Source organism: Colossoma macropomum, unplaced genomic scaffold (genome assembly GCF_904425465.1).
Source record: "Colossoma macropomum unplaced genomic scaffold, Colossoma_macropomum, whole genome shotgun sequence".
Lineage (NCBI taxonomy): Eukaryota > Metazoa > Chordata > Actinopteri > Characiformes > Serrasalmidae > Colossoma > Colossoma macropomum.
This window is the reverse complement of record NW_023494789.1, coordinates 8335891-8361169: the sequence shown is the minus strand read 5'-3', so window position 1 is coordinate 8361169 and position 25279 is coordinate 8335891. Positions and strand designations below refer to the sequence as shown.

Here is a 25279-nt window from a genome sequence, read left to right as displayed (position 1 = left end):
GTAAATAGGGTTGGAATTGTGCTTGAAAGGAAAAATTTAATAAACGTGATGCTCTGCGTGATGCTCATGTGCTTGATGCTCATGTCATACGTACAGAAAAACAGAAAAGTGACTGTTCCTTACGTGACTGGGCATGTCAGTACAGTAGGTGATGTGTCCGCAAGAACTACATAGAGAGCGATACTATAGTAAATATAGTATATAGAGTGATCCTATAGTAAATCTGCTGTGCATAAATCAGTTATTAAAAAGGCAAAAGCATATTTAATAGTTCTGTGGTGCAAAACCATAAACACTGGTCTGCAGAACTGTGGACAAAAGTGAGCGAGTGCATAAAGAGAACAGTACAGGCCTGAAAGCTTGACTCCTACAGTGAGGGGGCTCACTTATGCCATAGGGAGCCAGTGGCAGGCAAGCTCTGTTTATAGCAAATCTGCTATGAGGCACGGAGCATTTTTTCAACATGTAAACGCAACATTACAGTGTTTGCTTTTGTCCAGCTGGACTTAAATGAACTCTGTAGGTGTTAATTTCGTACTTTAGGTGTTAATTCAACACTGTGGTATTTTCTGTGTACACACACACACACCCACAGAACATTTAGCAGCTGAGAATATTTGCAGAGCAGTCTATTACACAGACCGCAGGAGTCAGCTCTTCACCTGTTTTACAGAATATTAGCTGCTTCATGCAAGAAAACAAGAGCATGCAGGTGTGTGTTAGGCATGTGCCAGTATTCGGTGACAAGGTGCACCTCGATATTCATTGAGCAATATTGTTATTGTGGACAGTTTTGGAAACTGCCCTGCATTTTAGTCAGTCAGTTTACACTTTGACCCCAGATGATTCACAAGCTGCTACTACAATGTCACATTGTGATGATTGTATGGCTGTTTTAGTGTGCTTTTGGTCTGAGCACCCTCACGGCTCAAGGTAAAGCCTGCAGTGCCCTGTGGGAACATGCAAACTATGGCCCAGTTTAAGCTCCCTGACTGAGGCAGTCAGCTTTTGATTTTATTTCGGCTGGTACTTGATGGAGTCAGTGATACCATGTATCTAAAAAATGTCCAGTGTCTTTGGAAGAACAACAGCCACACGGCATCACAGATCCACCACCATGCCTCACAGTGGGGATGACTTTTCTGCATGGCTGTCTTTGTGTCCATGCCAAACTCACCTCTGGTGTTTGTTGCCAAAAATCTCTATTTTGGTCTTATCCATCCTACTGAAAGTTCCAGTAACCTGTAGGAGCTTAAGGTTGTTGGTCCTTGACAGCAGAGGCCTCCTTCTGGCAAACAAACAACTTGTGGATATATAGGTGGTGTTTCATTGTAGTTTGGGAGACGTTCTGACCCCAAGACCTAACTCATTTCTGCAATTCCCCATCTGTGATCTGTGATTTGTTGTCCACTCAAACCATCCTCCTCACTGTGCGTGGGGTCAGTACAGACATGTGTTCTCTTCCCGGCAGATTCTCAACATCTCCAGTTGTTTTAAGCTTCTTAATTATTGCTCTGATAGTGGAAATGGGCATTTTCAACTCTTTAGCTATTTTCTTGTAGCCATTTCCAGATTTTTGTAGCTCAACAACCTTTTGTCACACATAATTGCTGTATTCTCTGGTCCTTCTCATAGTGATGGATGAGGGAATTTGGCCTGTGTTTCATCTCTTATATATTCCCCAGTGAATCAGGAAGTAAAGGCCATTTAAATGTTCCTAACCACTCAGGTGAACTTAAAAACATAAAATATAAAAAGGAATATACTTCAGTTAGATTTCACTCTTAAGAATTTTAATTTAGGAAACTTTTTATTTCATCACATGATTTAGTTTTACCTTTCAATCATTATACCTTAAATAAAGTTTATATTTTTGCTAATATTTTAAATGAGATCAAAGGATAAGTAATTCAAAATTAAGAAAAAAAAATTACAGCTCATTTTTGCATGATTACCAGGGATGCCAATATTTGTCAATATATGTAGAGGTTTTTTTCTAAATAAAATATGAAATTTTAAACCATAATAAAAGATTAGGTAATTATGGTGATGGAATGATGAAATTTATTTATTTATTTTTTATATTGGGACATGCCTTGTGTTTATCTGTGTGCATTCCCATACAGTTCAATACTGCGCGAAAGACAGAGACCACCCTTCATTTATTCTATATTATAAGTATATATTATTTTCAGCGTGAGAAAAAAGGCATTAAACTTATATTAAACCAAAAATTACAAAGGAGCCTCAACAGCTAGATATAATATCAGAGTTTTCAGGATTTAGTTTGTCCACAAGTTGCCTTCATTACTTCTTCGAGAGACTTGCTTTCAGTTTTTCAAAAAAATCTACAGGGATAAGTTTCAACACCCCTCCAAAGTTCTGTCTTAGAAGTTAGTTGCATTTTTTGCTTCTCACAATCAAAGTAATCCCAAACGCACCTCAAAAGACTTTTATCTATTTCATTTTCTCTGTAACAGCTTCTTAATGACTACACATCCTTTCAGACCCGTGGCTTTGAGTTGCCTTTGAATTTGAAAGCCTCAAGTACTTCTAATGGTGATCGTTTTGTTAGGAGTCCCATTTTCTCCTGCTTTTTCGCCGAAGTTCTTTCACCTTCCTTATGCAAGTGGATTATCCAACATCCAGTCTCCTCTACACCTCATTCGCCAAGATAGCTTTGGGAACAGCTTTTACAGCTTTAACCAGCTGTAAATCTGATTTTAAGATTGTAAAGATAGAAGAATTAAAGAAACAGCAGGGTGTATAAAAATAAAGATTGGGCAAAATAAATACTGACCGATTTTATATTGTCCAGTGCTGGATACCCTGTGTAATTTTCTGTTAAGTAAAAAAGTTAAATATTTCTTTGCTGTTTTTTTCTAACATTGACAGATTTCTTAAAAATGAATTAACTGTACTTCATGACTGTTTTGATTGGAACTTGAATAAACAAAAGAGTCTCTGACTCTTGTGCAGTACTGAACATGCATGTGTGCAGAGGGACAGGTGCATGCATGTGTGAGTGTGAATGTGTGTGACTCTGAGCGTGAGAGAAAGTGAGTCACGGTGCAGAGTGAAATTGCTCTCCGTCCTCTTTGGGGGTTTGAGTATTATGCTTGGACTCCACTGAATACACTCTGGACAATACACTGAGCTTCCTGTGAACCGAGGCCTATTATTACACACTGAATGCTTCTCGTTCAGACACTTTTGTAGATCTCAGTAAGGTTGACAGCAGTAGCACTTTTCACCTGCTATGTGGGGCCCAAAGCTAATTGTACTACAGTTTCCCACACATAAAAACATCAGTAAAGGGCCAGAGTGATTGATTAGATGTTGAATACTGTTAGAATTATTCTTTTACACATTGGCTCAATAGATAGAGCTCAGACACCATACTGCAAAGTACGCATCGTGACATCACAGTGCAAAAATGTGACAATGCATGTCGTGGACTTGTGACAGTTAGGGCTGCAAGAGCTAATTAACGTTATTGATAACGTCGATAATAAAAATTGTTGACAGTGAAGTTTCTTAGCAATTAATTGTCATTATGACATCTGCGCTTCCCTTTTATATCACTTGAATGAAGCAGAAAACATACACCGATCAGGCAAAACATTATGACCACCTCCTTGTTTCTACGCTCATTGTCCATTTTATCAGCTCCACTTACTATATAGGTGCACTTTCTAGTTATACAGTTACAGACTGTAGTCCATCTGTTTCTCTGCATACTTTGTTAGCCCCCTTTTACCCTGTTCTTCAGTGGTCAGGACCCCCATGGACCCTCACAGAGCAGGTACTATTTGGGTGGTGGATCATTCTCAGCACTGCAGTAACACTGATGTGGTGGTGGTGTGTTGTGCTGGTACGAGTGGATCAGACACAGCAGTGCTGCTGGAGTTTTTAAACACTGTGTCCACTCACTGTCCACTCTATTAGACACTCCTACCTTGTCAGTCCACCTTATAGATGTAAAGTCAGAGACAGGAATATACAGATGGTGGAGACTACAGCATTTTGCACGACTCAAAACATAAAAAAACAACGCTTCATTTGAACATCATCTAAAAAGATGTTTCCTGTAAAATATGTAGAACTGAGCTCGCCTTTGGGGGCAGCGTGACTGTCATGCATGAGGATCTAGAGAAAAGATTTGCAGCAGCAAATGCATGATGAGGAAACCACAATAAAACTGTTGTCAAAAGTGAAAAACATTGTGTTTTGGTTTAACAAAATCCACACTGTTGGCTGAAGAGATGATCTGCATTTTCAGATAAACTACATGGCTAAATTATTCTCTGTGTTTTGGTGTTTTAGGTCACTGAACATGCTCTCCAGGGTGGAGGTTTTAAAACTTTTTATTTGTTTTCATGAGGACGAATGCTTTTAAAAAACGTTGACATCACACGCATGTTTACTGCTGCTTGATGACTGGTGAACATGCATTATGGCCCTACATGTCTGACACAATGAACCGATTCATTGATTATGGATATCATTGTTATAGTTCCAACGCTAGTGGCAACGTATTGTGGTGAATAGATACTCTGTTTATCATGTGTCACATTTATTATCACATTTAATTTAGGTGCACCGATATTTGCACAATCAGCACCAAACAACCACTCCAGCTCTCATCCTGCCTCTCAGCAGGAACATGATTATAGTCATCATTTTTCTTCATTCAAATTTTGTTCAAAATATTCTAAATTCAATTGTGAATTATGGATAACATAATGGGCTTGGTGTATCATTACACCTCCACTTTAAAGCCATTAAAACCTTAGACTTTGTAGTTATTCCCATGTAAGGCTGGTGACAGGGAACCATGTTACTTCAGTAACAGCTTTCAGTAGCCACGTTTACATGCAGCCTAATAATCCGTTAATAATATGACTAACAGCTCAATTGGAATAGAACACGTCCACGTAAACTCAGTTGGAGAAGTCTAGTCCAGTTGAGGTCATTCGGAATTAAATTTCTATCTGATTGAACGAGGTGGGTAATCCTGTAAATAATCTGGTAAATAGAAGAATAATAACTGTGTAAATGCCTCTATCTGATTACATTCCCAATCGGAAAGTTTAAGTACGTTCTGCACAGGTGCGTCACGTCATAGTGTTTATAACGTTCAACATGGTGGAGCAGAAACTGGTCTGCAGAGGAGACGAAGTTTATGCTCTGATATTTAAAAGACAGCGGTGGGACGGACGTCCAGCTTATGTGTCTCAGAACACGACGTCTTCCTCTCGGCCTTCTTTAATAAGAACATGTGAAGCACGTTTTCCTGAGTCTGACATCATTTTAACGCTATTAAAACACAAGCACTGCTCACTGCTGCTCATCTCTCTCTGACTGGACTCACATGATGCTCGTTGTCATGGTAACGTCTACACTAAGTGTTACTCTACGCAAGAGCGTCATTTTGGATCAGATTATTTGTAGTGTGAATGTAAACAGATTTTCTTCAGATTGTTGAGTAGAGTGAGCATAAAAAACTTAAGTTAATCTGCAATCGGAATTTATTTAAATGGATTGGCAAAAATCTTTGCATGTAAAAACAGCCAGTGGTGGTAAGAACTCATTTACTGCTGGTTTAAAAATCGTCAGCCGTTCATTGATTTATTTTATGCAGTCTGTAGTTAACAAGACACTAGGATTCCCACGTGTAAAGATAATTTCATTTTTAAGCCTGTTGGATGATGTTATATCCGACATTAATGCCACATGTACTGTACCTAATATAGATGATAAACAGGAATTCACCAGCCGTTCTTAAGAAGAAATGTCTTCTTAAAACTCACTTACTCTAGAGATTCTGACACTCACCAGTGTTTTCTTAATTGGGATTTGTTCTTGGGTAAGAACAGAAATCACACACACTCAAGAGCACAAAGGTCTGAACAGTTCTGCAGTTTCAGAACACGCCCTGAATCTGACAGACTTTTTCTTACGACCTTCTTTAAGAATGAATTTACTCAGGAAGATATTGATGAATGAGGCCTATTGTTCTTGAAATGGCCTTGGATGGTAAACTGTGTGTGGCATTCACAGCTCCACTGCTACTAGAGTAATTAATCTTTACAAAAAAAAACAGAAAACAATAATTAGAAGTGCGGATTGGAACTTTTTGGTATACACCACAAACTCCATTAAATGGACATATGGATAATGATAACATGCAAAAATATATTCGGACATGGGCCTTTTACATCAACTGTAAATATTATTCATTATTGAACTCGCTGTGTAATTAACTATATCATTGTTATTATATTTAAGCAACATAGCAAAATGACAGTAATATCTCTGGACTTCTAAGGGTTAAAATGTGTCTCTCAGTCCTGTGAAGAGACGACAGGGAAGTCAAAAAGATGTTTGCATGTTAAATCTGAATTATTTCTTCACATCTCTGTTATGTCTCATTTGCTGAAAGCCTAAAGCCGTGGAATTTGATGCTTCTGAATCTATTCGAGTTTGAAAATGGACAAGACAAACAAATAGGATTGGAGCGTTACAGCTTTCTGCAGGATTAGTCAGATGTAATTCTGGATTTGAATTCCGTTTGTGCGTGTCTGTGTGTCTGTGTACAGGTGCTGGACTGGATCCAGAACCATGGAGAGGCTTTTCTCAGTAAACACACTGGAGTAGGGAAGTCTGTACATCGGGCACGAGCCTTACAGAAACGCCACGATGACTTCCAGGAGGTGGCACAGGTACGAAAAGTGCATGATGAGCTCGAGCTGTGTCCATCATCAAGTGATAGCTACTGAGTGTGACAGCTGTGAAGCAAGACAGCTAATCAGCCAGTTTGACCACTTTAGGCTTGCGTGTCATGTACAGTGAGAAAAAAAGACAAATTGTTAATCGCTTTCTTTTTATGGCAGTTAATCTTCAGCTAAAATTTTATGAAGGTGACAGGTCTGTTCATAAAGTGCTTTTAAGAAAAGATGTTTTGTTCTTAAATGAAGGGGCAGAATCATTTCGTTTCCTTTTTTACCGAGGGTTAGGTTCAGAGTTTGGCTTAGTTAAAGTGATTAGTGCCTGTAGGTACTTACACATCATTACTGTTGGAACAAAACCTTATATTTCCAAAAAACCTGCTGTACAGGAGAAGAAAAAGTGTTCTTAACTTCCATGTGAATCAATGTTATCCTAAGTTGTTTTGGAACATTTCTGACACAATGTAAACACACACACACACACACACACACACATTTTCTGAAACCGCTCATCCTTCTGGGTCGTGGGGACAACGTAAACAACAGCTGCAATTTACAAGGTTTTGTTCCGACAGCGACAATATCTGTAACATACTTTACTTTTAATGTAAGTCAATGGAACCAGAATTTTTTACAAATCTTTTTGTCCATTCCCCATGAAATTTATAGACAATGTAAAGGACAACAGACATTTACAAATTATGTTAAAAACTGAAGACAAAAATGGACGTACGAGGTTTTGTTCCAACAACAGCGATACACACACACACATCTCTCTTTCTCTCTCTCTCTCTCTCTCTCTCTATATATATATATATATATATATATATCGCTGCAGTTGGAAATAAACCTTGTATCTCCATTTTTGCATTATGCACTTTTTCATTTTTTGACATACTTTGAAAAGGCCAGTTGCCCTTTATGTTGTGTCAAAATTTCATGATGAATGGACCAGCAGAAATGGTCCAAAATTACTTGGAAAAAATATTTATCCATTTATTTACATTAAAAGTTAAGAACATTATAACTTTTCCTGTAAAGTTACCTTTTTGGAGATATGAGGTTTTGTCCCAACAGCAGCAATATATACACGTATATATATATGTATATATATATATATATATAGTGCAGAGGGAATAAGTATATTTTTGACTACACACAGAAGCAAACATGCATGTGTGTATCTGAGAGAGAGAGAGAGAGAGAGAGAGAGAGAGAATAATAGCGTGTGTTTGTGAATGTTTAAACGGGGGCTGGTCAAATTTGCAGTGTAATCATACAAATGATTTTATTTTTCTTTCCTTTTCCTTTTTCACTTACTTCCCCTCCCTCACTCTTCCTCTAGAACACGTACACTAATGCTGATAAGCTGTTGGAGGCGGCGGAGCAATTGGCTCAGACTGGAGAGTGTGACCCTGAAGAGATCTATGCTGCTGCTCATCATTTGGAGGTCAGAGTTCAGGAGTTTGTACGCCGAGTGGAGCAGAGGAAGCTGCTGCTGGATCTCTCTGTTTCCTTTCACACACACACCAAAGAGGTAAAGCACACGCTGTGAGGCTGCATGGGTTTGGAGGCTTGATTGTGATGAAGTAATTGGTGTGTGGTTCATTAAACCAGCGGCACTATCAGAGGAGGTGACAGTTCACTGGCTGAAATATGAATTGGATTGCTTCCAACACATAGTGATTGTACAAAGCTCAGTTCCAAAAATCTTGGGACATGTTAAATTAAGCATCCCTGAGAAAAACATCTAGAAGGCAGCATATCAGTGTTTCAGTGTTGAAATGCCTTCACATATGTATAAGTTACCCCATACTATGACAGACCCTGGCTTTTAAACTTTATGCTGGTGACAGGATGGTTCTCTTTTTCTTTGGCCCGGGGAATACAACGTCCATTATTTCCATAGACAGCCTGGAAGGCTGATTCATCAGACCACAATACATGTTTCCACGGTGCATCATTGCATTTCCCTTCAAGCCCAGAGGACTTGGTTGTTTTCTTGATGTTGTTCACATACGACTTCTGCTTTGAGTGATTGATCGTCACAGGCGTTCTTGAATAGTTTTTAGTCTTTTCCTTTACGTGCAAATATTTCTCCGGATTCTTTTGAGATTACACACAGAAATACTTAACAAACCTTATTTTTAAACTGTAGGATTATTCACTGGCCCATATTTTGGTAAATTGGCAACCCTCTATCCGTCTTTGGTCCTAAAGGACTAGGTCTTTTGTAGGTGCTCCTTTTATACCCAAGCATGATTGAATCACCTGTTTTAGATGTTGTTTGAACATTTCACAATGTACCCAGTCTTAAATTGTATCTCCATTTTTGTCGTTTTTTGGGTTTTGACATAGTTTGAAAATGCCTGTTGCCTTTTACATTGTTTGTAGATGAAGATTGGACCAAAAGAAACGGCCCAAAATGATTCAGAAAAACGTCTGGTTCCATTGACTTACATTAAAAGTAAAGTGTGTTTTTTCCTTCTCCTGTAAAGTTATCATTTCAGAGATACAAGGTTTTTTTCCGACAACAGCGATATATTTACAAAAAACACCAATTACTCCAAAGAAGACGATAAGAGAAAAGAATAGATATCTTCTTCCTGTTCTATTTTTGTTTGAATACAGTTCAAAGTGGATTAACAAATCACTGCTTTCTGTTTTATATGCATTTCACATGCAATCCTAACATTTTTGCAATGGACATCTGTATTATAGGAAGTTTGTCTTTCAGTTATAAGCCAGTCACCTAGTTAGCAAAAGGTGCAGCCGGGAGAAAGCTTAGCCTGTCACATTCTTTCTTCGCAAGCACAGATTTAAGATACAGCAGTCTTTGCTGCAGTCCTGACTGGTTTTTGACTTATGTTACTAAAGTCCTTGTGACAGAGACATTATCAGAGCAGTGGCCATTGCAACCACCATAGAGAAGATTGATGTCAGACCTTAGCTCCTCCTTGTTTTGGAGATACGCATATATATATATATATATATATATATTTATATATATATATATATAAATATATATATATATATATATATATATATATATATATATATATATATATATATATTAGCTGGAACAACCTGAAAAATGCATTTTTTATTTGAATCAAAGACCACAAATTGACAGATTTTACCCAAGATTTAAAAAATGAAAGTTTTTGGAAATGTTAGCTTGCTTTCATTCTTGGAAGTCTCCCCCCATTCACATACATAGAAGTCTGGTCTTGTATGACTAGAACTAACTGCTCGAGGCATTGCTTAGAGAGTGAGTTTGCTAGTGAAAAAGAACGAAGAAAAAATATTTACAACTTAATACCAGTGAGTGTATCAAAGTCTACCTATGTGTGCACACACAAACAGATATTTATACAACAATACAATTTGCTAGTGATGCACTGAAATGGAAATCCTTGGCCGAAACCAAAATCAAAATACTCTGCCAAAAACTGTAAATGATTAAATTAATATTTTAAGAAATAAAAACATTTTCAGTCAAAAATAAACTTGCTAAAATTATTTTAGTGCCGGCTTCAGTCCCACGAAATCCAGTGTACTTCACAACATAGAACAGTTGGTCAGCCAACATTATTATTATATTATCATTATTATTATGTATTATTATATAATTCCTCCTTTCGGTACCCAACATGAATAGAGGTCTAACTGTTTAAACACATCTCCGCTCACCAGCGAAGAAGAGAGCGAAGGGAACAAACCTTTTAACTGACCGTTTCTCATGTTCTCCACCGTTCCAGTTATGTGTAAAGTCTTAGATTTTAATACTTTGTTTTAGGCTTATTAAAAATTTGGTTTTGTTTTTATGTCAAGACTTTTGACCATATTTCTCTTTCAGCTGTAAACCAGAAGTGCCATTTTTTTGGGTTTTTTTTTTTTGACATTTTTGGCTGAATATTTTTAGCAACCGAAATTTCAGTGCATCCTTATAATTTATTATGAAATTTGTCATGTTATGAAATGAACTGATGCTTAAATCATCGCTGTCGTAATGAAACCTGTATATCCATGTGTTTTTTTTTAACCCGATTTGAAAATTCGGCTCTTTACATTGTGTACAATTTCATAACAAATGGATAAAAAAACGTAACTTATTATTTTCTACATTACATTAACTTAAATTAGATCTTGAGAATGTTTCTATCTTCTCCTGTAAAGTTACCATTTGTTTTGATATCAATGATATCCTTATTGGAGCTGGTGGTTTTGACCACAGTGGTTTTGAGCAGCAGTATGTTTACTGCTGCAGTGATTCTAAAGAAGGATGTCTGTGTTATCCTGCACAGCCGCTGTGTTTGATCTGCTTTACGTATTTGGTGGTTGTAAATGTTCTGATCCTGCAAACAATAATCGCATCTCCGCTGAACAGTAAGCGGAGTTACTGCCCCTGTAATCCTGCACATGCTCTCACACACTCCGAGATACTCTGTGTTACCAGGGCAACAGCAGAAACTGCTGATTTTTCTTGTTTGCGATTTTGTCTGTAAGGATTAGTAGCTGTTGCTATGCTGGAGCAGGTGTGTGTGTGTGTGTGTGTGTGTCTGTTTGTCTGTGTTTTTCTGTGCAAAGTTCTGTGAAGAAGGTGTGTATAGAGGAGTGTATTGATACACTAAGCCCACAGTTTGATTTGCAATACTGGGCTCATGATTCAGTATTCTGACAATGTTTTTTACTGTATTTGAATGAAGAAAAATAATAACTAGAATCATGGTGTACAACTTAGTAAAGACACTAGAACTTGGAAGAGAAGTGGTGCTGGGGTTCTTGATTGGTGCTGAGTGTTTGCAAACTTCGGTGTCTAAATAACACGGTTGCATTTTTTCGTGATTGTATTTGATCAGGTACTTTATGCTTAATTGCTTTAAATTTGATTTGAAAAGAAAGATAGTAGTTAATAGCTGTGCATGAAGTTCTTCACAACAGCAAGAAAAAACATTCTGAAAAAATATTTTCTGAAATGCTTCCAAAGATGTAGTTGTCAACAACCAGCAGGTTGTCTCAGCATATGTGGAACTTCTTGAGATCTGTTGGAAAAACACCCCAGGTGGCCAAGAGTGTGTAAAACTGGATTAAGAAAAATGGGGCAGGGGATGCTTTGAAAAATCTGTAATATACCATAGTTTTTATTTGGTCATGTGTCATTTCTTAGTTTTGATGTCTTCACTATTATCCTAAAATGTGGAAATGAGTGAAAATAAGGTAAACACATTATGAATGTGTGTGTCCAAACATTTGACTGGTATTGTAGATTTGTTTAGGGAGGATAGCACAGGGTTACATCTAGAATTAAATCACTGGTAGAACATAAACCGTAAGGTTTATTAAAAGGAGAATGAACCAAAGTAACAGGATTAACACCAGACTGAGCAGCACCAGATCAACAAAACACAATACAAAGACAATAACTGAGTCAGAAAAACAAGCGAGGATCTTAACCAAAAAGCAAACAAACAGGTAGACTTAGCCAAAAGGACAAATCCGAGAATCAGTCACGAGAAAACAAAGCAAGGTCATAAACAGGGCAGCAGTCAGACAGAAAACGGATCAGTACACACTGACAGATCAGGGGCAATACTGCGCAAAGACATGGTGCAAACAGACAGGCTTATATACAATGAAACACTGGTGATGGTAATCAATATTTAGGTGACTGGGATCTGCTGGGTGGCTTGTGATTGGCTGATGGAGTCACATGACAGATGAAAGGATTCTGGGAAGTGGAGTCCATAACAGAATGAGCGTCTGAATGAGAACCGGGAATCGTGACAGTCTTAAATAAGTGAATATTTGAGGAAATATTACACATTTGAAGTTACTGACTTGCTTTAGCTGCTAAACGTTGATATTTGCTAATTTGTGGAATGTCTGTCCTCATTAATATGTTTGAGCTGGCCAGGCGTTTTGTGAAGTAGATTTGGTCTAGATATTCCTATTTGGCAGAAGGTTGTATTTGTCTGTTTATAGTAATTGTGTATGTGTTGTAGTGATTGTATTAATTCCTTATGTGTTATTTCATAGCTTACTACTCATTACAGTAAAACATGGGAAATGGTGAAAATAAGGGAACCCGTTCTTTGAGTGAGTGTGTCCAAACTTTTGACTGGTACTCCGTGTGAACTGATTGTGAATGTATAGGGGATGTAAAAGTGTATTTCTGCGTCCTGATGCATCAATCTGAAGGTGATGATGGGAATGTTAGATCCATAGATTTCATAGAATATAATAATAAGTATGTGCTTGTTTTTGGCCAATGCTTGGGCTGTTTTTTGTATTGAAAAGCTTCATGATCTGTATGAAATCAGATTTCATTATACATTGCATAATTTCCAAACGAATCATAATCATATTGCACTGTTAAATCAGAGGTTTACACCTCCATTATGTGTGTCTGTAATGTCCCTCTCTCTCTCTCTCTGTGTAGCTGTGGTCATGGATGGAGGAGCTGCAGAAGAGTCTGGTGGAGCCTGTGTGTTCAGAGACAGTGGACTCAGTGCAAGAGCTGATCAGGCAGTTCCAGCAGCAGCAGAGCAGCACACTGGACGCCACACTCAATGTCATTAAAGAGGGAGAGGAGCTCATCCAGCACTTACGGTGAGATTAGCAACTCAACAGCTTCAGTCAGCTTATTAACACCTCAATACTCATCATGTTTACCGAATCACAAGCGTTTAGCTCTTGTTGAACCCATAACTGCTTAAGTTTCTCAGCTTGTCAGTCACCAACATGTTGTCTTTACAGCTTATCATTAATTACCCGATTTCCCCCCTTGTCAAGTTTCTTTTTTAGTTTTGCACTAAAACTATGAGGCTATTATAGCTAACAAGTAATGGAAGCTTATGTCCCACCAATTAGCAAAGTTTTGAGTTGCTAAGTAACTATTAACCTCAAACAGAAGTGTTTAATTGGTTTCTGACACTATATAACAGTGGTTTTCAACCAGTGCGCCAAAACAATCATTACAATATAGACATTTACACACACATTTTCTAAGCCACTTATCCTTCTGGGTCACGGAGGGGTTTTGGAGCCTATCCCAGCGGTCATTGGGTGGAAGGCAGGACAGACAGACAGACAGACAGACACATTCACACACACTCATACCTGGGGCAATTTAGCATGTCCAGTAGGCCTGACTACATGTCTTTGGACTGTGGAAGGAAACCCACACAAAGACGGGGAGAACATGCAAACTCCACTCAGAAAGGACCCTGGTTGCCTGGCTGGGAATCAAACAGCGCTAAATATGACAGATAATGTTGATTGTTTGCAAAAATAAAACTTTTAATACTACATATTACATATTAATGCTTTTTTTAAGCAACTACAGGGACATTGCAAACTGGTTACGCTATTCTTAGGAAGTGTGTAATAAAACCTTGGGTGGCCCCTGGCCATTTAAGGGGTTAGAAGGGTCTTTCAAAAGCAAAGATCCTGAGGCTCAGCCACCTACGGGTGTAGTAGCCACCTTATCTCAGACTGAGAAAATCGAGAAAACCAAGCATAACTGAAACGAAGAAAATACAGCAGCGTGTGAAAACTGAAAGCGAGTAACTACCACTCTGTGCTGTACACTCACAGGTCCTTTCAAATGAAGCCTTAAACCCAGCAGTTTACTCCGTCACTTGGAGAGTAAACATAACAAATATGTACCTAAACCTGTCAAATTAGGCCAGAACTCTGTTTGCAACTTTCTTGTCTTCAGCCACACATTCAGCACTCAGTAGCTGCCAAACAACATCAGCCATCTCATTAACTGAGGTAGAAAAAATGATCACATCGAAGTTGTGGATCGCAGACGTCCTGCTATAGGTCAATCTCTTATCTATAAAAATTGATAAAAAGATACACAAAAGGCTTCGTCAGGTCAGAGCTGTTTTGGTCAGGCATGCTTTACATACAACATACTTTTGTCCATTTTTGTAGATAACAGTGTTTCATACAATGTTAGAAACCACTGAAAAAGCAACAAGTCGGATGGAGATTACATAACGTGATTAAAGGCAAGTATGTAATGATTTAGGTATGCCGTTTTAATTGGTGGGGTTTGGGGGAAGTTAAAGTAAATATAATGAAATTATATTTATTTAATAATAAATAAATAATAAATTCGTGAGTGAATAAAACTATAAAACAGTAAAGTGTAAAATCAAAGATGACAAGACAGAACAGCAAATCCACTCAATTTAGTGGAGCTTAAAAAGACATAAATGCCTGGGAGAATAAATAAGCTTGTAAATTGGATTAAAACTGCCTGTTTAGGGATGATCTTAAGCTGTTCCATAGTTTGGGGGCTGCTACAGAAAAAGGCTGGTTGTCTTGAATCTCAGCCGAGACTGTGGAATAGTTAAGAGCAACTGGTTAGAGGAGCTCAAAACTCTGGAGATGGAAAACAGACAAAGTAGGCCAGAAATGTGGCTTAAACTCTATTCTGTGTCTGTCTTATAACCAGTGGAGGGAGGCCAGAACAGGACAGATGCTGTTGCTTTTTTTAGAGCCAGTCAAAAGCTTAGCTGCATTTTAGACCAGCTGCAGGTGAGTCACAAGTAAAGGGAGTTTTAAAAGCATGAACCGATAGGAAATAAATAGGGTTCTGAATTATTCAAAGTCTAGAATTATGATGTCTGTTAATTGGTGTGTGTTGTGTATGTTTGTGGGTGTGTATGTGGTTGTGTGTATATGTGTGTACAGGGACTCAGCGTTGGCGAGTAACAGGCTGCCCCACGCCAGCTCAGTAGCTCACATAGAGAGCGTGCTGCAGCAGCTGGACGAGGCGCAGGCCCATATGGAAGAACTGTTCCACGAGCGCAGGATCAAGCTAGACATCTTCCTCCAACTGCGCATCTTCGAGCAATACGCCCTGGAGGTGTGTGTGTGTGTGTGTGTGTGTATGTGTCTGTGTGTTTGTGGTCAAAACAGTGGGATGTGGTGGGCTGGTGGCACGGGAAGGTTCATGTTTTTTTTGTGTGTGTGTGTTCAAGTGTAATGGTGTCTGTGGTGGGCTGGTAGCGCGGGAAGGTTCATGTTTTTTTTGTGTGTGTGTGTTCAAGTGTAATGGTGTCTGTGGTGGGCTGGTGGAGAACAATGGGTTATGAATTTGTGTGTGTGTGTGTGTGTGTGTGTGTATGCATTTGTGTGTGCATATTTTCTGAGTTTGGTAGCCAGAGCCCAAAATGCTTATCTAGCATCACTGTATTTGAACAGATGTGTTTGCCAGTCCAGTCTTTGTTTATTTATTTTTGGTCCATTATATGTGTGACTGTTTTGTGTGTGTTTGTGGAAGTGTGCTCTGCGTGATAGCTGATAGACAATAGTTGCATAATTTGCTGCTCGGCATGTTTGTTGCTAGGGAATATGTGTCTCTGCTGGGTTTATGGATCCACCAAAATTTTGGCCACAGAAAATGGAAGAACATTTTAAAAATCCCATGATTAAGTATAAATATCCTTCAACAAAGTTTAAAAATTAAAGACTTTACAAATAATTAATGGTAACAAAAATGAGAAATAGTGATAAAAAATGCTGTTTGCTGTTTCTTCGCACTCCTGCAGCGGTCAGTGCAGACACGTTCAAACTGCGCAGCAGCAGATCAGCAGTAAAAGTCTTGTATGTGTGGAGCTTTATCACTGCTTCTACAAGGGACATTAGATGTGATTTACAATCGAGAACTTCTTCACTACAGGTTTGATAAGACTTAAAAACACATCCCGCTCAATACTGTTGCTGTCCAACAAAAAACATGTATCTCCATTTTTGTCGATTTTCATCTAAATCATTTCAACACGCAAGCTGTACTTTACATTCTGGGAAAATTTCATGATGAATCGACCAATAAAAAATGCTCTAAAATCACTTGGAATAAAACCTCTTTATTTTAACTTACATTGAAAGGTGAGAGTGTTTTTGCCTTATCCTGTAAAGTTACTACATATATTTTTCATTTTTCTTATATTTTTTGTATTTAAGTTCTACAAGGGGGCTACGCACCTAAGATTTTCACTCACCTTCGCACCTGTTTAATTATGATGTGACAGTGTGATTGGAACTGGTGGTTGGTATAATGTAGTGGGTAACACCTCTGCCTTCTACGCTGTAGACTGGGGTTCAATCCCCCATCTGTAAAAATGATCAGATTGTAAGTCGCTCTGGGTAAGAGCGTCTGCCAAATGCCGTAAGTGTAAATGTATATTTTGATTTGATATTTTGGAGATACTTGTTTTTTCTTTGGACAGCGACAATATGCAAAATACAGCAAAACTACAGAAGCAGAATGAAGGGTCCTCACTAGCACACTAACACAATCTGTAGCCGCAGTTATGGAGATGACAGAGAAATTCACAAATAATAATGCCAAACTGCAGAGTATAACTGAAAAAGGATGTAATTTATTGCCTTGGATGACCAACCATTTTCACTTGTCTAGGACTTTGAATTTCATGTCACATATTGTACCCTGCATACAGTAGTAATTTGAGTAAGCATATTTTGTGGAAACTGTGTTTGTTTATTGTCAGCTTTTTTCAGTTTTTGACCCATTGTGTCCTGACTGTGTCTGTATTTGTGTGTGTGAGTGTGTGTGTGTGGATGCACAGGTGTGTCCAGATTAGTACGTTTGTACAGGTGTGTGTGTGTGTGAGAGTCCATGAATTACTACAATTAATCTTTTCTGTCCTGTCTGCTGTCCCTCAGGTAACAGGTGAACTGGACGCTTGGAAGCAGGATTTGCTGAGGCAGGCGTCTGACTATAACACCGAGGATCTCTCATTAGCCGAGCAGAGGCTCCATCGCCACACTGAACGCAAGCTGGCCATGAACAATATGACCTACGAGGTCATCCAGCAGGGTCAGGACCTGCACCAGTACATCATGGAGGTGCAGGCTTCAGGTGAGAGCACTTACACATTAAGTGTTGTTTCTGTGTTCTATACTATTTTACCCATTGCAATTAAAGAGACACTAAATATGCCCACAGTTCAGTTCACTATATTCATTTTGTAGCTGGTTATAGCTAGTTTTATAGTTGCTGAATATATATATTTATAGCAACCACTGAATAAATACACTGAAGATTAGTAACAGAATAATAAGCCTTCAGTTTAATTATGTATGTAATTACATAATTAATAACATAGTTACCTAATAAATTACATTTTCATTTGATTTATTTATACTAAGAGTTACTGATTTTTTATATTTGTTTCAGGGCCATCTTCTATTTACAAACACAAACTGACTGAATGTTTAGAATCCACACTTTTGGCAGAATTGGCACAGTTCCCTTAGAGGTGTTAGTGGAAATTAGCATTATCCAAGCTGTAACCAAATAAGCAAAGGCTGTTTATAAAGTGATTTCTGCATTAAACGCTGTATATTATAAACAAAACAAAGGAGATATGTACACACACACACACACACACACACAGAAGCAGACAGTGAATGAAAACTTTAACTTCTATGGAAAGCATTTGATGGCTTGGATAATATATAATAGAAAGCTGTGAAAGTTGTATATCCCAGTCATTATAAGAGTTGCTGTTGTTTCCAAAGTCTTTCTTCTGTCCTTGAAATTCTCTGGAGTAGAATATGATGGGAAACTCCTTTGAGTGACAGGACTAGCCCTTAAAGCCCTAATTAGGATACTGCTGCAAGTGGACAGCCAGTTTTGGATACTGCAATGTCAGTGGATTTGAGCAGGCAAGAACGCATCATACTAGAAAGTGCAAAATGTACATTTGTTATAATCCCTGTTAGTAAACTCAGCACCAGTCCCTGAGCAGCCATGCTGCTGTTCTGGCCATTCCTTATTATCCTTATTCTTTTAATGCCTGAGTTCTGGGTCTGTACTGTAATGTGTTTCACTAGTTCCTGTCATCTACCATCTAGTTCTTAATTTGCAGTGAGCTGTAGTCCTGAGTAACATTGCTCAGACATTGTCCTTTCTGATAAAAGTCAAAGCACAGTCATTAGGTAGATCAGGAGAGGGTGGGTCAGAAAGGAGGATGGTACATAGAAGAAATGAGTGGTTTTACTCTTTGAAGTCTAGAGTAACTGTTTTTTTTATTTACAAGTGTTTTGCTTTACTAAGTACAGGATTAATTACTTATTAGGGGTCCAAGCACAATGTGCTGGAACCCTATTGCAGTTGTTAGAATTTTTCTTCTTCTTCTTCTTCTTCTTCTTCTTCTTCTTTTTCTTCGTCTTTGTTACTAAAACGAATCGTGCAGACCAAACTGTAAGTCATACAGACATGAAACATGGTCAATAGGTAGTAGTCCCTCCTGCTACTCAGGCACACAAGCTCAGCCCCAATCAGCCTGATACAGTGAAGTGTTAATCTACACTTCTTATGGTATACAAAAAGAGCCTCAAGGACCATTTCTATCATTTTCCTACAAATGTTTGAAAAAGACACTACAGTTTATACCCAATCATCTCAATACTGGTTTTGAAACAAAAAGAGTCTGTAAGTAAATAATTATCAAAAAATATTGCGTTTTTAACAACGTGCATCTGCAACATGTTATTCATTCTGTCTGGGTGGAGTTTTTACGACTCCGTTATCTGCAACTTACAAAGTGCTAAAAAACCTATTTTAATTGTTTGAATTTTTCTTCTTTTTCTTTCTCTTCTTCTTGTTTACTAAAATGAATCATGCAGACCAAACTGTACGTCAAATTCAGCACATTATAAAATGGCCATTATCCATAAGTACACCTAAAAAACATGACATCATGGTTTAAAGTCTGTCTTACTATGAAAATATCAAAGATAAAGTCTATTTGCATTTTACAGTAAGTGGCAGCCAAAATTTCAGTTCATTTGCACCCCTTCAAACTGACTCATGAATCAAATTCAAAACATTATAAACTGATTATTATCAATAAGCACACCAAACAAGCAATAGATTTTCATTTAAAGTCTGTCACGCTATTCAAAAAATAGCTTTTTAAAATAAAGGGCAGCCAAAGATACCAAAACAGTTCATCAAGGTAATAATTTGCTCTAAATGGCTAAAGCCTATAGATACTGTAGGCTATGATACGATAGACTGTCCTATGCGGACCTGGACCTGTAACTGATAAACTGTGAAGAATTCTTTAATTTCGACCGGGTGGTCCTATTCTGATCGGCCTTACCTTTCTAGCCTTTACGCTATCACTTTAGCCACCCGGGAAACTCACAGACCAATCACATGCATTGTAAATATCGCACGTGACGCTACTCAGCCAATCAGATCTGTGCATTATGATGAGCACTGCGACAGTGAGTGACGCACACACAGGGGAGAGACGAGGCGAGACACAGCAGTCGGAGAAGAAAGTGAGTCAGATTATTTCACATGACGTGCTCTAAAAAGAGAAAACTGATGTTGCTGAAATATTACTGAATTGTACTTCATTTGATTTGACATTCAGTTGCTGACTAAATAAGATGTTGACATAACTACTAGGCTACTTCAGTAAACAGTATAGGGCACTGAGTCATAATGCAAGTTGGACATTATGATGTTCTGGACCTTTGCTTGAGGAAATTTTCTTTACCTGGACCTTATTGAATTTTAATAAATACCTCTGTTCTAGGAGATCTATAAAAACATGCCTAATTAGAGTTCTGCAGGAATTTGAAAACATTAGAACTGGTCAATCACAAGAGGGTATTAGCCAAAATAGCCATGTTGGGCCTAATTGCGAAGCCAGCTTGGACCCTGCAAGTAGCTGCTTGTGGCTACATTTATGTTTATTTCAATACTGAATAATGACAAAATGGCAAAAATATAAAGGATGTTTGCTGCACAACATTTCATCATATTCTACTAATAAACACAAATGTGGTATTGATTGACAGTTTTAAAAACACTTTCAACAGAGTTTATCTGCTTATTTACGTTTACACTTGTGTATTTGGCTGGCGTTCTTGTCCAGAGTGCGTCTTTAATGTAATCATGTTACAGAGCAATTAGAGAGCAATAATGTTAACCACTACATTATCCTACGGTATTTATGTTCCAATGATGCACAACTGGGTAATGATATAACATTACAACATCCATTTGTTATTGTTAGCAATAACTACAGCTTCAAAGAGAAATCAAAGAGTACTTCAAAGAGTAAAGAGGACAAAGATCCTGAATGATTCAATGCTGCATCTACTCAGGGTTTCCTTGAGTTCCAGGTACATCCCTCCAGTTTGGCCAGCAATACTGGGGGTGTTTGGGAACCTCCTAAGAAGATAGGCGTGAAACGAGGGGTTGGGGGAGGTCAATTGCGAGAAACAGATAGAGCGAGAGAGCGAGGGAGAGTCTGAGTAGGTGGAGTACAAGAAAGAGTGACATGTATCGAAGTAATAGCAGAGAGAATGAGAGAGAGAAATGGGAGTGAAAAAAAATTCTCTCTCTTACTGTGTGCAGGGGTGGGGTTGCTATGGAAACACACCCCCCCCTTAACATTCTCTATACCAAGGTTGCCATGACGACAGGCCCCTCGCTAGTCACCACCGGGTTGCCGTGGACACGCTCCATCGTTCACAGTTGGGTTGCCGTGAGGATGCGCAGGCTACCGCAGAGGCCACCCCTGTCATGCACATATAACGTTCCCATGGGAACCGCCTCCCGTTGCCCAGTGTGCGGTTGCCATGGAGACTGCATCCTGCTGCCCATAGGCAGGTAGCTGTGGGGGGATGAATGGGGTGAAATGAGGGTTAGTGGAGGCGGGTTAAAATGCCCTTTTCTGCTTCAGCAGACACAGACACACATACGCACACACACACACACACACACACACACACACACACACACACACACTGCTACAAATATCTGGACCACACACAGTTGCACACACACACACGTCTTGCTATGGTTCACATTTTATACACATGTGGTATGTGTGCTCGTCTTGCTATCCTTGTGAGGACTACATGTCCTCACATTGTTAAGACAACATGACATTTTACTGGTCCTCACTTGTGCATGTGTTGTTTTTACCACAAATTACATTTTTTTGGGAAAACTAGTGCAAAAAAATTGCCTTTTGGATACTGCGGTTAGGGTTAAGGGTAGGTTTAGGTGTCGGTGTAGTATTACTTGGCTAGAGTAATTCAAAAATCCATAGAAACCTAAGGAAGTCCTCATGATGGAATGTAAGACAACATTGTGTGTGTTTAGTGCTCCACTGGGAAGTTGGGTCACTCTGTGGTGACTAAACCTTCTCTCTGCATGAGAGCTCACCTGGGTGCTGTGTTCTCTCTCCTGCTTCTCACATCCTATAACGATCACTTACAGAGATGACATGGAGCAGGCTGGACGGCCAGTCAGGACACTTGGCTACTCTCAGCTATTATCAGTGCTCACAGCACAGCACCCCCTGCTGGATTGCTCTGCATTCCAACACATGAGATTAGCCAATTAGGAATCGTGTGAGTTGAATATATCTATTCGTCCATCCATCTTTAATTTGTAGGTTAAAGTGTTCTCTTTAAGTTCTTTATTGTTGGCTAATGGAGTGTTTAGTGCACTCTGTACATACAAATAATTCATTCTGGTTGTACTAGAACATTAGGTATGAAATGAAAACTGATTTAAGAGTTGAAGTGCAGAATCACAGCTATAATTTGAGGATGATTAAATCTATGTTGGGTTAACCATCAGAATCACAGTCTGTATTCATAGTCCATTCCACAGCACCATGAGTATTTGGTCAAATTAACATAATCTGTAATAAAGTTGTCATGTTTAGTACTGGAATCTTTTGTAATCAATGACTGCATGATGTCTTGTTTTGAAGGCTTTTAGGTCTAGTCTGTCCTCAGTGAGTTACATGATTAGTACAATTCGGATCAGGAGCCGTATTACAGAAACTTCTTAAGTCTTATCTGCTTCGTCACAACTTCTGTGTGACAACTTTAGTTAGGACTGAATTTAGGACAGATGCTGTTACAGAAGATCATGATCTTATCCTAACTCCCAATAGAAAAACAATATTACAGAAACATCCTAACTAGACAAACTTTCCTAAATTCTGTCCTAACTTTAAGATAAACCCCAGAACTGTCTTAACTTCTGTTTTAACTGTCTGTTTCTATTGTTTTGTGCAGTGTCAGGCAGCATAGTTCACTATAACTAGCATAAAGACGGTACATTTATATACACTGAGGTTTGACTTGTGAGGGTTTTTTTAACAGTGTTTTAAAAACCCTGGCTGCTGCAGACACACAATCTCCACCGCCCCCTCTTATTACCTTCATGTGTTAATGTTAATGAAAGTTTGTCAGATAAAATATTACAGTGATGGTGGTGAAAAATGAAGAGTCAGAGCTGAACGTGTGTCACTTTATTAGGAGAAATAACATAAGCGCACTCGGCTAAAGTGTTTGGGAAATGAAACTGAAACTGTGGAGTGGCGGCGCTCTGAAAACAGCACGAAGAGCTGTCACAATATTCTTAACTTTCAGTTTATGGCGCTTTAGTTTTGTTTTACCTTTTTTGTATGTCAGTAACGGTAGCTAGCTGCCTGGCTAACTAGCTTAATTACTTTGTTTACGTGTTTGCGTTTCAGCTGTGTGCTTATGGTTGGTTGCTAGGTAACAGACATGAAATTATAGAACTACAAAATTCACCTATATGGTAAGTAGACTTGATAAAATAAACGAGTGTAGACACAAGGTAGGTGTACGTTGATTGTCAACTTGAGATAAGATGCTGTAAGATAAGATTCCTAAATCAAGATAAGATTTGCTTCTGTAATAACAAATCTGTGAAAAATCTGATCCTGACCTGTCAGATCTTAAGTGAAGACAAAAAGCTAGGAAGTCTCTATAATACGGCCCCAGGTGACTTGGCTGTGAAAAACTCGCTTGCGTAGTTCCAGGTGTGTCCATTATACAATTTGTTTTGAGATGTTTGCTTGGATTGGAGTTAAAAGGCTTTTGTACACGTAATAATTAATCTAGGTTGTTTTCTGCAGCTAAACTCACCAGTTTTGGTTTTAACAATGTACCAAACACTTGATTTTGATACATGTAATACTTTGGTTATCATTTTCAGTCATGTGTCTTTCTCAATATGTTCTGCCTTTTGCTGACATTGAGACTTCTTTTGCTTCTCAAGTTGAGAGACAGCTCTAAATCTTGAGTGAACTCTTTTGAGGTCTTTTTTTTAGCTCTCTTGTATATGAACTAATTATGCACTGACCAAGCTGTCCAAGAAACAGCTGTCCAATTACATTTGCTAACCTGAAATGTGAGAAAATCCTATAGTAAGCACAAGATATTGATGACATACTCTGTTCACACTTGGCATTAACATATGCCTTGGGTGGTCCAATCTCAAGCGGACAGAAAGAAGTACAGGTGTGAACAGTGTCCAGTCCGTTTTGGAGATGCATTATGATCGAGTAACTCACGCCACCTTCAGAAGTGGTCACTGAGTCCTATGACTACATAACATTTGTAGTGCTAAAGTGCCTTGATGCGTCCCCGACAGCATTAGAGGACCACCTTAATCTACTGTGTCATCACAGCAGCTGCATAGCGTCTCTCTTTGTCTTCGCTCCAGTTTGTTTACATGTTGTGTTAGTGCTCCATGCGATCTAAATGTTTGTAACATCATTTACATGAGCAAAGACTCATGGGACAGTTTGTCTGACAGCAGACACAGCGAGATACTGATGTAGTTAATGAGCACGGAATCCCTCCTTCAGTCACGTAATCGAACCATAAGTGGTCACTGGAGACGCATTCGAGACGCATGGACATACTAGGTGACTTTACATCTCACTGCCCTGTTTCGGTCAGGTCACTTGAGATGGACGGCAATAACAGGTGTGAACATTGCCTACAGCTGACAGTCTGAACTTTAATTATTTCTGTAGGCCCCCTTGTGGCCATAATGGAATGGATAATCGACTTGAATATTTTTAATTAAAATAATCAAATTACATATTTTTCCCCATAAATGTTACAGGGGAACTCGGATTAGCTAAGATTAAGGTGTGGGAGTAGTGAGAACCCCCTACTGTGAAAACAGTTCATACTTCTCTGCGAAGATGTGCTGGACTACAGAAGCTAAACAGAAAAATTGCCACTGTCCAGTTACTTATGGACTGCACTGAACAGTTTTCTTTCCCCAATTTCCTACCCAATTTAGTCCTCTCCAATTACATCCACCAGCTAGGACTCCCCCAATCACATGATACTACCAGCGCTAAGACGGCAACAGCTAGCACAGGCTTCCTCCGAGGCCTGTGAAGCGCCACCACATCTTTTCGAACTGCCGCTCACGCAGCATCACTGGACAGCCGAACGCGCTCAGAGGAAAACTCCAACCGCCAGTTCTGGTACATTAGCTAACAGACGCTTGCACTGACTAGCATCATGTTGAGTGATCAATCCTACCCACCCACAGAGCGAGGCCAATCATGCTCTCTTGGACTCCTGGCCATGGACGGCTGTAGCATCACCAGAGGTCAAGCTCTTGGTTTCCTGATGACAGGACCAACGCTTAGACGGCTGCACCACTCAGAAGATCGAACTGGTTT

General features: G+C 38.9%; 1 protein-coding gene across 1 annotated transcript in view; it reads left to right on the top strand.

The window, feature by feature from the left end:
• The window catches only part of kalrnb (kalirin RhoGEF kinase b), a 134743-nt gene that overhangs the window by 36711 nt on the left and 72753 nt on the right, over window positions 1–25279 (top strand). The window contains exons 10-14 of the mRNA XM_036569987.1: window positions 6603–6725; window positions 8077–8268; window positions 13174–13343; window positions 15441–15615; window positions 17439–17634. Coding sequence (XP_036425880.1) covers window positions 6603–6725; window positions 8077–8268; window positions 13174–13343; window positions 15441–15615; window positions 17439–17634 — 856 coding nt within the window. The remainder of the gene's footprint in view (window positions 1–6602; window positions 6726–8076; window positions 8269–13173; window positions 13344–15440; window positions 15616–17438; window positions 17635–25279) is intronic.